This window comes from Macrobrachium rosenbergii, chromosome 47 (assembly GCF_040412425.1).
Source record: "Macrobrachium rosenbergii isolate ZJJX-2024 chromosome 47, ASM4041242v1, whole genome shotgun sequence".
Taxonomy (NCBI): Eukaryota; Metazoa; Arthropoda; class Malacostraca; order Decapoda; family Palaemonidae; genus Macrobrachium; species Macrobrachium rosenbergii.
Genome location: NC_089787.1, coordinates 31,128,194 through 31,140,623, shown reverse-complemented (window position 1 = coordinate 31,140,623; position 12,430 = coordinate 31,128,194). Strand labels below are relative to the sequence as shown.

The window sequence follows — 12,430 nt, the reverse complement described above, 5'->3', positions numbered from 1 at the left end:
CAGCTCGTATGGATCTGCCAAGGCTTATCCTTGAGAATAGCCTGTGGTCAGAGATTTTGGCGCCAGGCTGATGAAGCGACTGAGACATTTCGCAAGGCGATGCATAAATCAGCTTCTTTCTCTTCTCAGTTTAATAATGGGCAGTGAAAGACATTGGTTTTTCCAAGTTAAATTTTGGTTAGTTGTTAAATTTACCGTCTTCATATTTGGCAAGGGCTGCTGTAAGTGTCCTGGAATAGTGACGTTAGGACTTTCGCTTAATCTTTTAATGGACCTTTAATTGTTTTTTTAGTTTAATTATCTTCCTTCTGTAGACACGATTTTAGTTTCTTGATTCAAGTATATTAAGGACTATATGTGGTTTTTTAGTTTCGTGGATTATCGTTGAAATATAGGGACAAAATTCATCTTCTATAAAAAAACGAATTTCTGCATCAGGTATCGGAAAAACATTCATTGTTTTATAAAAAAAAATGAAAACTGCAATTGCTATAGGAAAACATTCATTGTTATATAAAAAATAAGAAAACTTTGAATTTGCTATCAGAGAAATATTCATTCTTTTACCATTCGTTCTTTATAAACAAAAAACTCCAATTGCTATCGGAAAAGCATTAAATTATTTGTTAAAAAATAAGAAAACTGCCTTTGCTATTGGAAAAAACATTCCTTTAAAAAATAAAACTGCATTTATTATCTGAAAACACACATTCTTTTATTAAAAGAAAAATTTTTCATTTGCTATCGAAAGAATATTTATTTTTTTTATAAAAAGAGAAAAATATATATGCTATTGGAAAAAATTCATTCTTTTATTTAAAGAAAAAAAAACATTTATTTTTTTATAAAAAAAGAAAAATATATTTGCTATTGGAAAAAATTCGTTCTTAAAAAAAAATTATTTTAGGTGACAGTTACATTACATCTTGATGCGACTGAAATAAAGCAACATAGAACCACGTTGTCAGTCTGGGATCGTCATCCGGGTTCCGAAGTCTATTTCCAGCTCCCTGTCTGTCTGGCATAGGATATCGTTCCCGCATGAGGCGAGACCTTGTCTCCCGACAGTTCCCCTTGATAAGGCTTTTAAGGAAAGAGGCTTTCTCCTCCGTTGTCCTCCTCTCAACCCTCACTTTGCTTCTGGACTCTCTCTCTCTCTCTCTCTCTCTCTCTCTCTCTCTCTCTCTCTCTCTCTCTCTCTCTCTCTCTCTCTCTCTTCGAGTTGTCTGTTTGTCCCTGTAATACTGCTTCAGTCTTTATCTCCACGATATTCAGTTCTCTCTCTCTCTCTCTCTCTCTCTCTCTCTCTCTCTCTCTCTCTCTCTCTCTCTCTCTCTCTCTCTCAGAGCTGTGTTTGTCCTTGTGATACTTCTTTAGTCTTTATCTCCACGATATTCAGTTCTCTCTCTCTCTCTCTCTCTCTCTCTCTCTGAGCTGTGTTTGCCCTTGTGATACTTCTTTAGTCTTTGTTTCTAAATTATCCAACTCTCTCTCTCTCTCTCTCTCTCTCTCTCTCTCTCTCTCTCTCTCTCTCTCTCTCTCTCTCTCTCTCTCTCTCCGAGTTGTCTGTTTGTCCCTGCGATACTGCTTCAGCCTCTGTCATCACTATATTCAACTCTCTCTCTCTCTCTCTCTCTCTCTCTCTCTCTCTCTCTCTCTCTCTCTCTCTCTCTCTCTCTCTCCTGTCAATTGGTTCGGAGCGTTGCCGAGTACCTTACCTGACAACGCACTGCAGAATTCTCGTTTTAGTCATTAAGGTTTCAGGATTAAAGTTGCACCTGTACGAAATGCCTGATTGTCTTTCAGCTTGATTCAACAATGTATTTATGCGACCTCTTTGATCACTTCACTCCTATTTGATTCTTATGCTTCACTTTTATTCCTTTCAATCTAATTTGCTTTAAAGTGAGTTTCATGTCTATGTCGCTTCTTCATCCGTGTGGGATTGAACGTGATTCATGTGACGTGTATGGCTGCATTTTCCGTTGTGGTCTGTTCTCCACTATTTATCTTCGTCTCTTTTTTATCAGTTGTCTTATGTCTGCCTCTGTTAAGGTATTCCTTTCTTTAACTCCTTCAGGAGCCATTTGCTTTTAGCTCACTGGCATGCAAGCTCTTTCTTTCCTCCTTTGGTGTACGGTTCTTTTTCCCTTCTGTCCTAATTTTATTTTGGTCCATTTGGAGATTCTTTTTCGCCTCATTTATGTCCGTAAATCTTATTTCACTCTTGGGAATTTTTTCCTGTCATCTTTTCGACCGTTATCCTTTCTTAAACGCATCTCAAAGTTTCAGCAAATAGATTTTTGATTTTTTGAAGTTATCAGCTTTTAGTATTATTTCCCTAAACATATCAAACACCGTGTTGCCTTTACACAGCTTGAAGCACACTCTTTGGACATATTTGGTGTTTACTTATTTATTATCTCTCTCTCTCTCTCTCTCTCTCTCTCTCTCTCTCTCTCTCTCTCTCTCTCTCTCTCTCTCTCTCTGTGTGTGTGTGTGTGTGTGTGTATGTTCTTGCTTTTTTATGTCAACCAGATTTTATATGAGTTTGTGAAAAGTTTTTGATTGCCACCCTTTTTATTAATTCATCCAGCACCCAGTTGTGCATTTGTGTTTCATCTCCAAATACTGCCACATTTCAATATCTTGTGGTCTTTAGATGTAAAAGGGAGCAGTTTACACAGTCTCTCTCTCTCTCTCTCTCTCTCTCTCTCTCTCTCACTAATAACATGCCAGTACCATCTGGTCGTTCATATAACTGCGACTGATCTTTTCCTCCTAAATGTCATAAGAGGGTCGTTCAGACTTTTTTTTTTTTTTTTTTTTTTTTTTTTTTTTTTTTTTTTTTTTTTTGTGAATGGGTATTGAGTTCAAGTTGCCCTGGTCTTTCATGCTGGTGAAGGGGTTGGGTGGACTCAAGTAAATGTAATGCGCGTTGGTATTCCTTGGTTTTGGGGAATTAATATATTTCATAGCCTTATTCTTTACTTCTAATTTGCGGTTCATTGGCTTGTATTTATAAAAAAAAAAGTTTGTATTATTATTAATACCATCTTTTTCCTCAGAAGGGTATAATATCATACATAAGCCTGCCTAGCAGATTAGTGGCCTTTTCTCGAGTTGTTCCGTGTGAATTGGTGCACATTTTGAATAATAATAATAATAATAATAATAATAATAATAATAATAATCATAATCATAATAACAAAACCCGCAAGCATTGCAGGAAGTTTGGTTTCATTTCAAAAGTAGCTTTCGCATTTTGATATACTATTTGAGATTCATTAAAACCTACACTCTTCACCAGACACAACGGTCGCATGGCCCAACAAGCAGAATAACATAGCGTTGAAGATACTAATAATAATTTGGATGCTGCAATATTTTGGTGCCAAATGTTGCTTGATCCTTTTTTTCTAGTTTCATGCCTGCAGCATTTTCCATAGTGAATTAGCTCCCTAACAGTTTTATTCTAGAATAGTTCGCACTTTTGAACCATGTAGCGATGCATTTTGTGCTGTTGCAGTGCATATGACCCCTCGATAGTCTCCCGATAGTCTTGGTAGTCAATTTGTTTCTCAAATAACGGCACTGTTGCATTCACAAGCATTTCCGAGTAATTTCTTTTTCATAAGGTACTCGGTTCTAGTTAAACTCATTGCATTTCTTGTAGGGTATTGGGTAGAAGTTGAATTTATTACATTTCTTTTAGGGAATTTCGTTGACGCTGAATTAAGTGCAGTCCTTTTGGGAAATTGGTTTGTAAGTTCATTTTACTGCAGTTCTTTTAAGGAATTAGAATTAAACGACAACAACAGATATCTTATAAGAAGTACACTGCGTTATTTTACTAATCGCCTGAAAATTGAGTAAAATGTACAGCCCCCATCTTTTATTTACTGTTGCATGCATGCACAAGGCAAACAAACTTGCACAGTCACGTAATTATTTCTTTATTTCTTTTATCAGGGTTCCTACCGACCTTCGGCCCAGCATACGTTCACTTGTACGGTTCGACGAGAGATGGATCAGTCATGGACGAACACGCCTCCCTCAACGCGGGTCTAGGCGAAGGAATCGCTTACAGGGGTCGAATACTGTTGTCCGTCAGGTGCCAGATCACGGATCAGCTGGACGTGGCTCCCTCGGAGGTAGAGGTCGAGAACACGCTTCCCATACAGGAGGTAAGATCAGAAGAAATTCGGTCGTCATTGTTATTGTTATTTTCCAGCTGATGGCCGTTTTCTCGTAGAGGAGTTGGGTCGCCTCCAGAGGTTAAAACTTTCTAGTTGCATGGATTTTTCTGCAATAGTAAAGGTTACAAGCCTCTATTCCGATACAGAAACCCCATAGAGAGGTCGGGTTGACTCCAGAAGTTATGACTTTCTAGTTGAATAGATTTTTCTGCAAGGGTAGAGGTTGCAAGCCTCCACTCTGATCCAGAAACCCCATAACCAGACTTGGTTGTGTCATCCTCCCTTAGTAAAGATTCCACCTGGTAAATTCTGTTACTTAATACATCTCCGCACCTCTCCCCAACTTGGTGTCACTGTTCTCAATATATTTACTTTCAAACTCATTTCTGCAACAGTGAGTCTGAACTCATTTCTAAGAAATGTTTGTAAATGGGAGTTTGTTTGCTGACTTGCTAAACAAATCTGCCATTAGTTTAGGTCATTAACAGAGTATTGAAGCGCAGTTGTAGGTTTATGTTCTTATCAAAGATTCATTTCCATATTTCAGGCTCGTTCACCAAAAATTGGAAACGATGCCCCGTTCCTCTAAAACCTACGTGAACTTCATCATTTATCAGCTTCAGTACAGACACCACCCTAATTACAAACAGGTTTAGATTACGGACGGCCATTTGTATGTTGAAATGATTATGAGTTAGTTACTTTACTCTTCATGCCTATTTAAGTACAGTATGATATAAAGTCAATACAGTACTGTACGTTTTTTCACCCTAAAACACAATAATACACTGTACATACAGTATGTATGTACAGAATAGGCGCGCAAAACAAGATTTGAACATAAAGGTGGCAAAGAGGAGCACTCTGAACACAATTTTAATTTGCGATCCCATTTGTTTGTAAGTTGAACGTTCGTAAGTAGGGGGGGTGTCTGTAATTACGACCACATCTCCCAATTCCTTTCCAGAGTAATTACGGGAAGTCCGAGGAGTTCCTGCTGTTCGCATCTGTCCACGAGGCGACCATGGTCGAGAAGCGGGTGAGCGATAAGCCGGTCTCGTTCGAGCTCTCCATCGGGAATGCTGGCAATTCCCTGGATGGGTCCTCGACGGCCAGGCCTTCCAGCGACGAGGAGAGCGACGGGGATTCGGGTGAGCGGCATTCGAGTAGATTTTAGGAGCTGGAATATTCATATATATAGAGATTCAGCGCTGTAGGATTTGTTCAGTATTTGTTGGCATTTCACACTTTTTTTTATATCCGTAAATGTGTGTATATATATATATATATATATATATATATATATATATATATATATATATATGTGTGTGTGTGTGTGTGTGTGTGTGTGTGTGTGTGTGTGTGTGTGTGTGTGTGTGTGCATGTATATATAGACCACTTACATGCTTAAATATGCGTAAGTGGATGTTTCTTCATTCGTGGTTTGAGAACAAAATCTTTGCAGGGAGAAATTAATCGTAAGAATTTTTAAACTTAGATACCGACTTGGCTGTTGGGTCTTACGCTGTAACCATCAATATTTACTTCAAAAGGTCCTGAATCTGTTGTTGCCGAGGCATCCATGTGGCAGTCGACGACCCCGCCCATGAAGCCCATGACGAACGACAAAACCTACTATTTCCTGCCTTTCTGGGACGACAAACCCTGCCTCTACGTCAGATCGTTCTTCCAAGACCACAGGAGAAGACTCTTCAATTCGAACGTCATTGCTACCATTGCCAACAAGCTGGTGAGCCTCAGTATAAGCTCAGCTCAGTGATCTGGTAAAAATAATAATAATAATAATAATAATAATAATAAATAACAAAGGGAGACAAGTGAATTTTTGTTTTTCTCTTTCATGATACCAACAGGAATTTTTACTATAGAAGTTGGTAATAAGAATCGAAGATGGTAAAGCTGTTCGGAAACTGGAAGGAAAATATTATAGATTATAAAAAGTAAATCATTTAGATTAACTGAAGCAAATGCCATGGATGGCAAGCTTATTAGTAATTAATTTATGAGTCGTGCATGATTTCTTTTTGTAGTTAACGTTAAGAATTAAATTCCACCAGTCTGCTTACACATGAAAATAACTGTAAAAAATACTAAGTGTATTGCATAACAGATTTAAACACATGAAAATTGGACACTCAGTAATTTTAATTTTTTACTTTAATGCTCATGAGTACTGTATTGCCCCATTGAGAATTAGTATTTTTCCAGTCTATCTTTTTCTTTATATACATAAAGTGGATTCCGTTGTATGGAAGCTACTTTTCGAAACTAATGATGATCAAACAATACTGGAAAGCTTGACACCATCAGTAAAACCCTTCAGTTGAGATCAACCTCCTTATAAACTGACCCTTTTCCACGAACCGCCTCACAGGAAGAAGGATTGTCGGAAGTGTCAGGCCTCCTCGAGGAAGACGACGGCAGCGCAGAACGGCGCTTGAGGGAGGTCCTGGAAGAGCTCGTCACGGCGTGTGGCCAGTACCTGAGTCTCGCTAGGGCGGCCTCCGCGGGATCTACAGGGGGAAGGACGAAACTGGACAAGGAGAGAATGAGACTCTGCCAGAGGGAAATCGTGAGTTTGTTGTAGAATAATGTCAGATGAATTGGTCTGGCATTAAACTGCTCTTTACTTGTGTGGGTGTTTTTGTAAAGGAGAAGGAGAGTTTATTACAGTTGAGAAGCCATTTAACTAGTTTTTTTTCTTGTTAAACTACTACTTTAAGAAGTGTATGTTTTTACAGCCTGTTTAGCATTGTAAGTGAGCCAATTCAAGCTCTGCATAAAACGTCATCGTGTATAAAAGACACATGACACTTGAAGACAAACAGTAATTCATCAGATCTTTACTTTGATGAAAACTTGTGTAAAACTCTGTAATGACCTAATTGAGGAATGACATATATGTGCGTTTCAATGTAAAACTAAGAATTAGCTAATTCTTAAGACTTCCAGCTTCGCTTTAATACAATATATCCTGACATATAAAGCTCATGGAACCTTACACATGCATACAAAAATCAGCCTTCCTAATCATGTCCACATTCTGCCTGGCATTTAAGGATCATCTAGGCAGCGCGGCAAGGCACACGAAAGCCCTCGTCACAAGACACAGCTTAAAGGAAAGGTACAAGACTGCTCATTCCTACCTCACCAAGCTCAAAGGACTCATTGAGGATGTAAGTTTAAGATTTGTGTGGAGATAATGTTTTCCCACTGAAGAGGGAGTATGACGACCCTAAACTGTGTGCTTCAAAATATACTTGGTCTTCAGTTTGTGGGTTTTTTGTTTTTTAAGTTTCAAAGGTCGATACCGATCTCTTATCACGATTTGTGTATTTCAGAGAGAGAGAAACTTTTTCTCGTGTTTTTAATAGATAGCTGTGTCAGCTGATACTAAAGAAAGTTCATTTGCTTAGCCCTTTTTGAAGGAAGGTGCCTTCCCCAAGATTTCCAACCTTGAATCATAGTGCTGTTAGTGACTGTTTTTGAAAAGGACGTAAACAGCATTGCCGGTTAATCTTTGTCCTTAGGAAATTTAATTTACTCATGTAATTGTATCTGTTTGTATAAATCAAAGGAAATTACCTTCTCCATGTATTATTATTTGGTGTTATCTCAGTGTCTTGAAAGTAGGGGTCTTTTTTTTTTTTTTTTTTTTTTTTTTTTTTTTTTTTTTGCCAATCTGCCTCATCTTACATACAAACTTTTCTATCCCTCCTCCAGCCCCAACACGCCTTGCCGGATGTCTTTGTATGGATGATCAGCGGAGGGAAAAGAGTAGCCTATCAGAGGATCCCGGCGAGACATCTTATCTACTCCTCAGTCGACCAGGAAAGAGGAAAACACTGCGGCATCACACAGACTATTTTCCTCAAGGTGAAGTTTATTTTTCCCCCTGCGCCGTCGAAAGACGTCGCTTGGAGTGCTTGCGCTTTTATTGTGCAATTTTTTTATTGTTTAAGTTTGTGTTTTCATGCGTTTTAGTTTTTCTTTTCCTTCAGGATAATGGAAAAAAGGAAGACATTAGATTGGGTGATTCAGGTTCCTTTAAGCATATTTTAGATAATTATTTGTTAAATGGTTACAGTGACATTGTAATAAAAAAAGAAAGAATAAGGGCGAATAAGGCCCCACTAAATTAAACCTTTTTAGGCGTAGCTTATTTATATTTTAAAGAGTATCCATTTTTTATTTAATCGCATTATCTTTGAAACGATAGTATTTAGACTTCCTGGAGTTTGTGTCTTGTAACATTGCAATTACCTACAGTTTCTTAGGCAATATTTACTGCAACTAACCTTGGTAATTACCTGTCACATGAAGTTATCATATATCTTCCCTTACACGTCAGACGATTATGATAACAACCATTCATTTTAGATTGAATTAGGCCTTACCAGTTTCTTAGTATCTTAAACGCTATTCTTAACTGAAATAAAGCATTATTTTTTGCTAGTAATGACATGGTTGTATAATATCATGTTCTCCATTATAGATGTTTTCCAACGCGATAATCATGATAAGCGGAAGTTGTTTCCTCTCATCTCACAAAATGCAAATTCAAGGTCTTTTCTCGACTCATACGAATATATCCCCTTTATGAATAATAATAATAATAATAATAATAATAATAATAATAATAATAATAATAAAGATGATCAGGTCAGCGAAAAGAAAAGTGCAAAGCTTGAAGCGTAGACCGTTCCTCGGGGTATCCATTATGTTTTTCGAAGTCATCCCCCGCAGCCTCTCAAGATAATGCGGGTGAAAACGGCGGCGGCAGGAGAGTGCTTTTGATAAGGTCGCATCATCTTCGGTGCTGGAAGCTTTCACGACTTTTGGCGGCGATGCATAAACCAAAATGCAAGAGAGTATATGTATGTATGTATGTATGTATGTAATATATATATATATATATATATATATATATATATATATATATATATATATATATATATATATATATATATATATATATATATATATATATATATATATATACAGTATATATATATATATATATGTGTGTGTGTGTGTGTGTGTATATATACAATATATATATATGTGTGTGTATGTGATTGTGTTTTTATATATACAAACAAAAAATAAACACAAATTTAAACCTCAAATATCGTTTAATATTGTGGCTTACTATTTATGAATATAAAAAGTGCACGTAGGATTGACAGAAATTTATAATTAGCCAAGTGTTACAAACTTTCAATCTACTTTCAAGATGGAGATGGGTTGCTAGCTATTCCAAACGCAGGAATTTGTTCGGGGTATGTACAGGAATATGTACAGCAAGGTGTACGCATTCCTGTGGCCAAAATGGTCTGTCGTTGTTTTTAAACCAAAAGCCCAGGTTCGAATCCTCCATTTTCATACTATTTTTAACACAGTCTTTGCATGTGCTGTCTTCAAAAGCAAAACATTACAGATTTCCAATTGCAAAAGTCAAGTCATAATAACATTTTTGTAATATTTCATTGTTATTGATAACTGAGTGTTCTTCCATTTATTGTAATACAAATAATTCTTTCTGTAGCTTCCAGGACGCAAGTCAAGTGGTCCAGGTGGTTGGGCGATCCAGGGCAAGCTGCACATATACCTGTGGTTAGGTTTGATGAAGCAGAAGAAGAATCTGCTGCCTGGTATACCGAAGGGTTACGAACTCACTTACGAACTCCGAAATATAGAGAGAAGTCTCACGCTTCCACCAATCACCTTGCATTATACTCAGAAACAGGTGAGTTCGGTGAAGCGATTCTGCAGCAATTTATTTTGGCGGATGAGAGATAATATATCATTCTGGTTGATTAAGAGATCATGTAGTTTCGTTGAAGCGATTCTGCAGCAATGTATTTTGGCGGATGAGAGATATTGAATTAATATATCATTCTGGTTGATTAAGAGATCATGTAGATTCGTTGAAGTGATTCTGCAGCAATTTATTTTGGCGAATGAGAGATACTATATCATTCTGATTGATTAAGAGATCACGTAGTTTAAGTTCTTATTTTCTTTTGATAAGTTTATCGTATGTTGATAGTGAGTTAAATCATAGAAAACTCCTCCACTCTCTCTCTCTCTCTCTCTCTCTCTCTCTCTCTCTCTCTCTCTCTCTCTCTCTCTCTCTCTCTCTCTCTCGGTCGTCCCAACTTGACCCATTTTTTGTATCAGGAAAATATACATTTACGCTGGTGTTTGTTGATGACGTTTTCCAACAACATTGAGACAACAATGTTTAGTAAAGACTGAAATTCATCTTATTCCATGGGTAAGTTACCTTCAGTAACAAACTTTATATTTTGAGTAATTTTTAAACCTTTGCTCCCAAACAGACGTTCCAGTTGAGAGCGCATATGTATCAAGCGCGTTCTCTCATTGCCTCCGATTCGTCTGGACTGTCAGATCCGTTTGCCAGAGTGATTTTAGGAGAACATTGTAGAACCACGCAGGTGAGAAAACAATTTACCTTTTTTCGTTTGTGTCCTGGTGGTTTCAGTTTGTTCTTAGTCCTGCACCGCGTTTTAGTTATTATTTTGTTATTAATATTATTCAGAAGATGAACCCTATTCATATGGAACAAGCCCATAGGGGCCATTGAATTGAAATTCACGCTTCCAAAGAATATGAATATGAAATTTCACTACATATATATCTAGTTTTGAATCTATTGTATAAGGGTTCATGTATTAAAATACTTGCTATAATGTTCACAGATTAAAAGAGTATGTTGCTTGAATGACTGTTTTGATATTTTTTTTACAGGTAATCGACGAAACATTGAGTCCAACTTGGGATGAAATGTTGGTGTTAGATGACATCGTAGTGTACGGTACAAAGGAAGAAATAGAAGAGGAGCCTCCGATGGTTGTCATAGAAATCTTCGACCAAGACAGTGTGGTTAGTATGGGTTGATTTCACTGCTTTTATTGCTTTTATTAGTTTTCATACCTAATTTGACCGCTTTTATTGCATTTTTATAATAGGTTGGTTTTATTGCATTTTCATACTTAATTTCACTACTTTTATTGCTTTTTCATACTGAATTTATTGATGGTATTGTGCATTTAGTATAAGCCATCTTCTGGTACTGTGTTAAATATTCATGTTCCTTTTCTATCATGACTGATTTATATTTGGTTAACGATATTTACAGTTCACTTTGTAACCCATATTATGTTTGTGACCCCATGTACAGCAGTAACTAAGATTATTCTCTTCTCAGGGAAAGTCCGAATTCATTGGACGAGCTCTCGCGCGCCCGCACATCAAGCTAAGGGAGAAGCCCTACGAACGACCCCACTTGGAGTGGCACGATCTCTACAGAGGAACTGACCATGCTGGAGAACTGCTCGCTACCTTTGAGCTCCTTCAGGTTACTGGCTCTTCAGAGTTGTTCAAACAGACATTTTGTCTCAGCGTTTTCGTAGCCATTTCATACTGTGCAGTTTTATTCTCAGTATTTATTCCTCTCTTCGAAAATGTGATAACATTAATATTTTTATAAAAGGGGACTTCCTTCCTTTGAACTCGCAAGGTTGCAGATAACTCATGTTGTTTGTTTGTTGCAGTTTCAGGATGGTGAGGAAGGCGGGGACATTGTAGCCATGCCACAAGCCAAGGAACAGTATGGAGGAGAAACTGGTCCTATTATACCTGTTCCAAGGGGCATTAGACCAACTTTAGCCAAGTATAGATTAGAGGTACACGTCTGTATAATAATTTTTTGTCCAGCTGTATTTGGTTGGTTAAATATTCTGTAGAATATCCTAGATTGACTCTCTTGATCTCAGTGCATGGACTTTGGGCATAAATACCAGACATTATTATGTATCCATGCCAGCAATGTTGAAAATTAGTTTTTCCTTAATGTGTTTAGTTGTTCTTATGATTATATAGATTGTTGTACATCAAAAGTTTCTTTATAACATTAGAAAGATTACATAACCACTTTATATTGTATTCTTACTCAGTTATTGAAGACCATGCTTCATTTAAAAACGAATTCTTTATATTTGCAGTTTAATATTTCTCCTTCTTGGTCAGTCTTGTAAAGGTAAAGATTCATATGATTTATAGTTATTTCCATTATTAAAATCACTCTCTAGGCACCGCATCACCCAACTTCATAAAGTTGATAAGCAACATTTTGGTAATTTCATTTTCTTCCTAAATTCTCGAGCATTTTGCCATTGTGTCAA

General features: G+C 37.1%; 1 protein-coding gene across 11 annotated transcripts in view; it reads left to right on the top strand.

Annotated features, from left to right (window-relative positions):
* The window catches only part of LOC136830731 (otoferlin-like), a 722,463-nt gene that overhangs the window by 679,050 nt on the left and 30,983 nt on the right, over nt 1-12,430 (top strand). For all 11 annotated transcript variants that reach the window (XM_067090537.1, XM_067090535.1, XM_067090531.1 and 8 more), the window contains 11 exons: nt 3,973-4,187; nt 5,167-5,350; nt 5,753-5,949; nt 6,595-6,792; nt 7,280-7,396; nt 7,944-8,096; nt 9,769-9,969; nt 10,565-10,681; nt 10,995-11,129; nt 11,455-11,604; nt 11,801-11,932. In XM_067090537.1, coding sequence (XP_066946638.1) covers nt 3,973-4,187; nt 5,167-5,350; nt 5,753-5,949; nt 6,595-6,792; nt 7,280-7,396; nt 7,944-8,096; nt 9,769-9,969; nt 10,565-10,681; nt 10,995-11,129; nt 11,455-11,604; nt 11,801-11,932 — 1,799 coding nt within the window. The remainder of the gene's footprint in view (nt 1-3,972; nt 4,188-5,166; nt 5,351-5,752; nt 5,950-6,594; nt 6,793-7,279; nt 7,397-7,943; nt 8,097-9,768; nt 9,970-10,564; nt 10,682-10,994; nt 11,130-11,454; nt 11,605-11,800; nt 11,933-12,430) is intronic.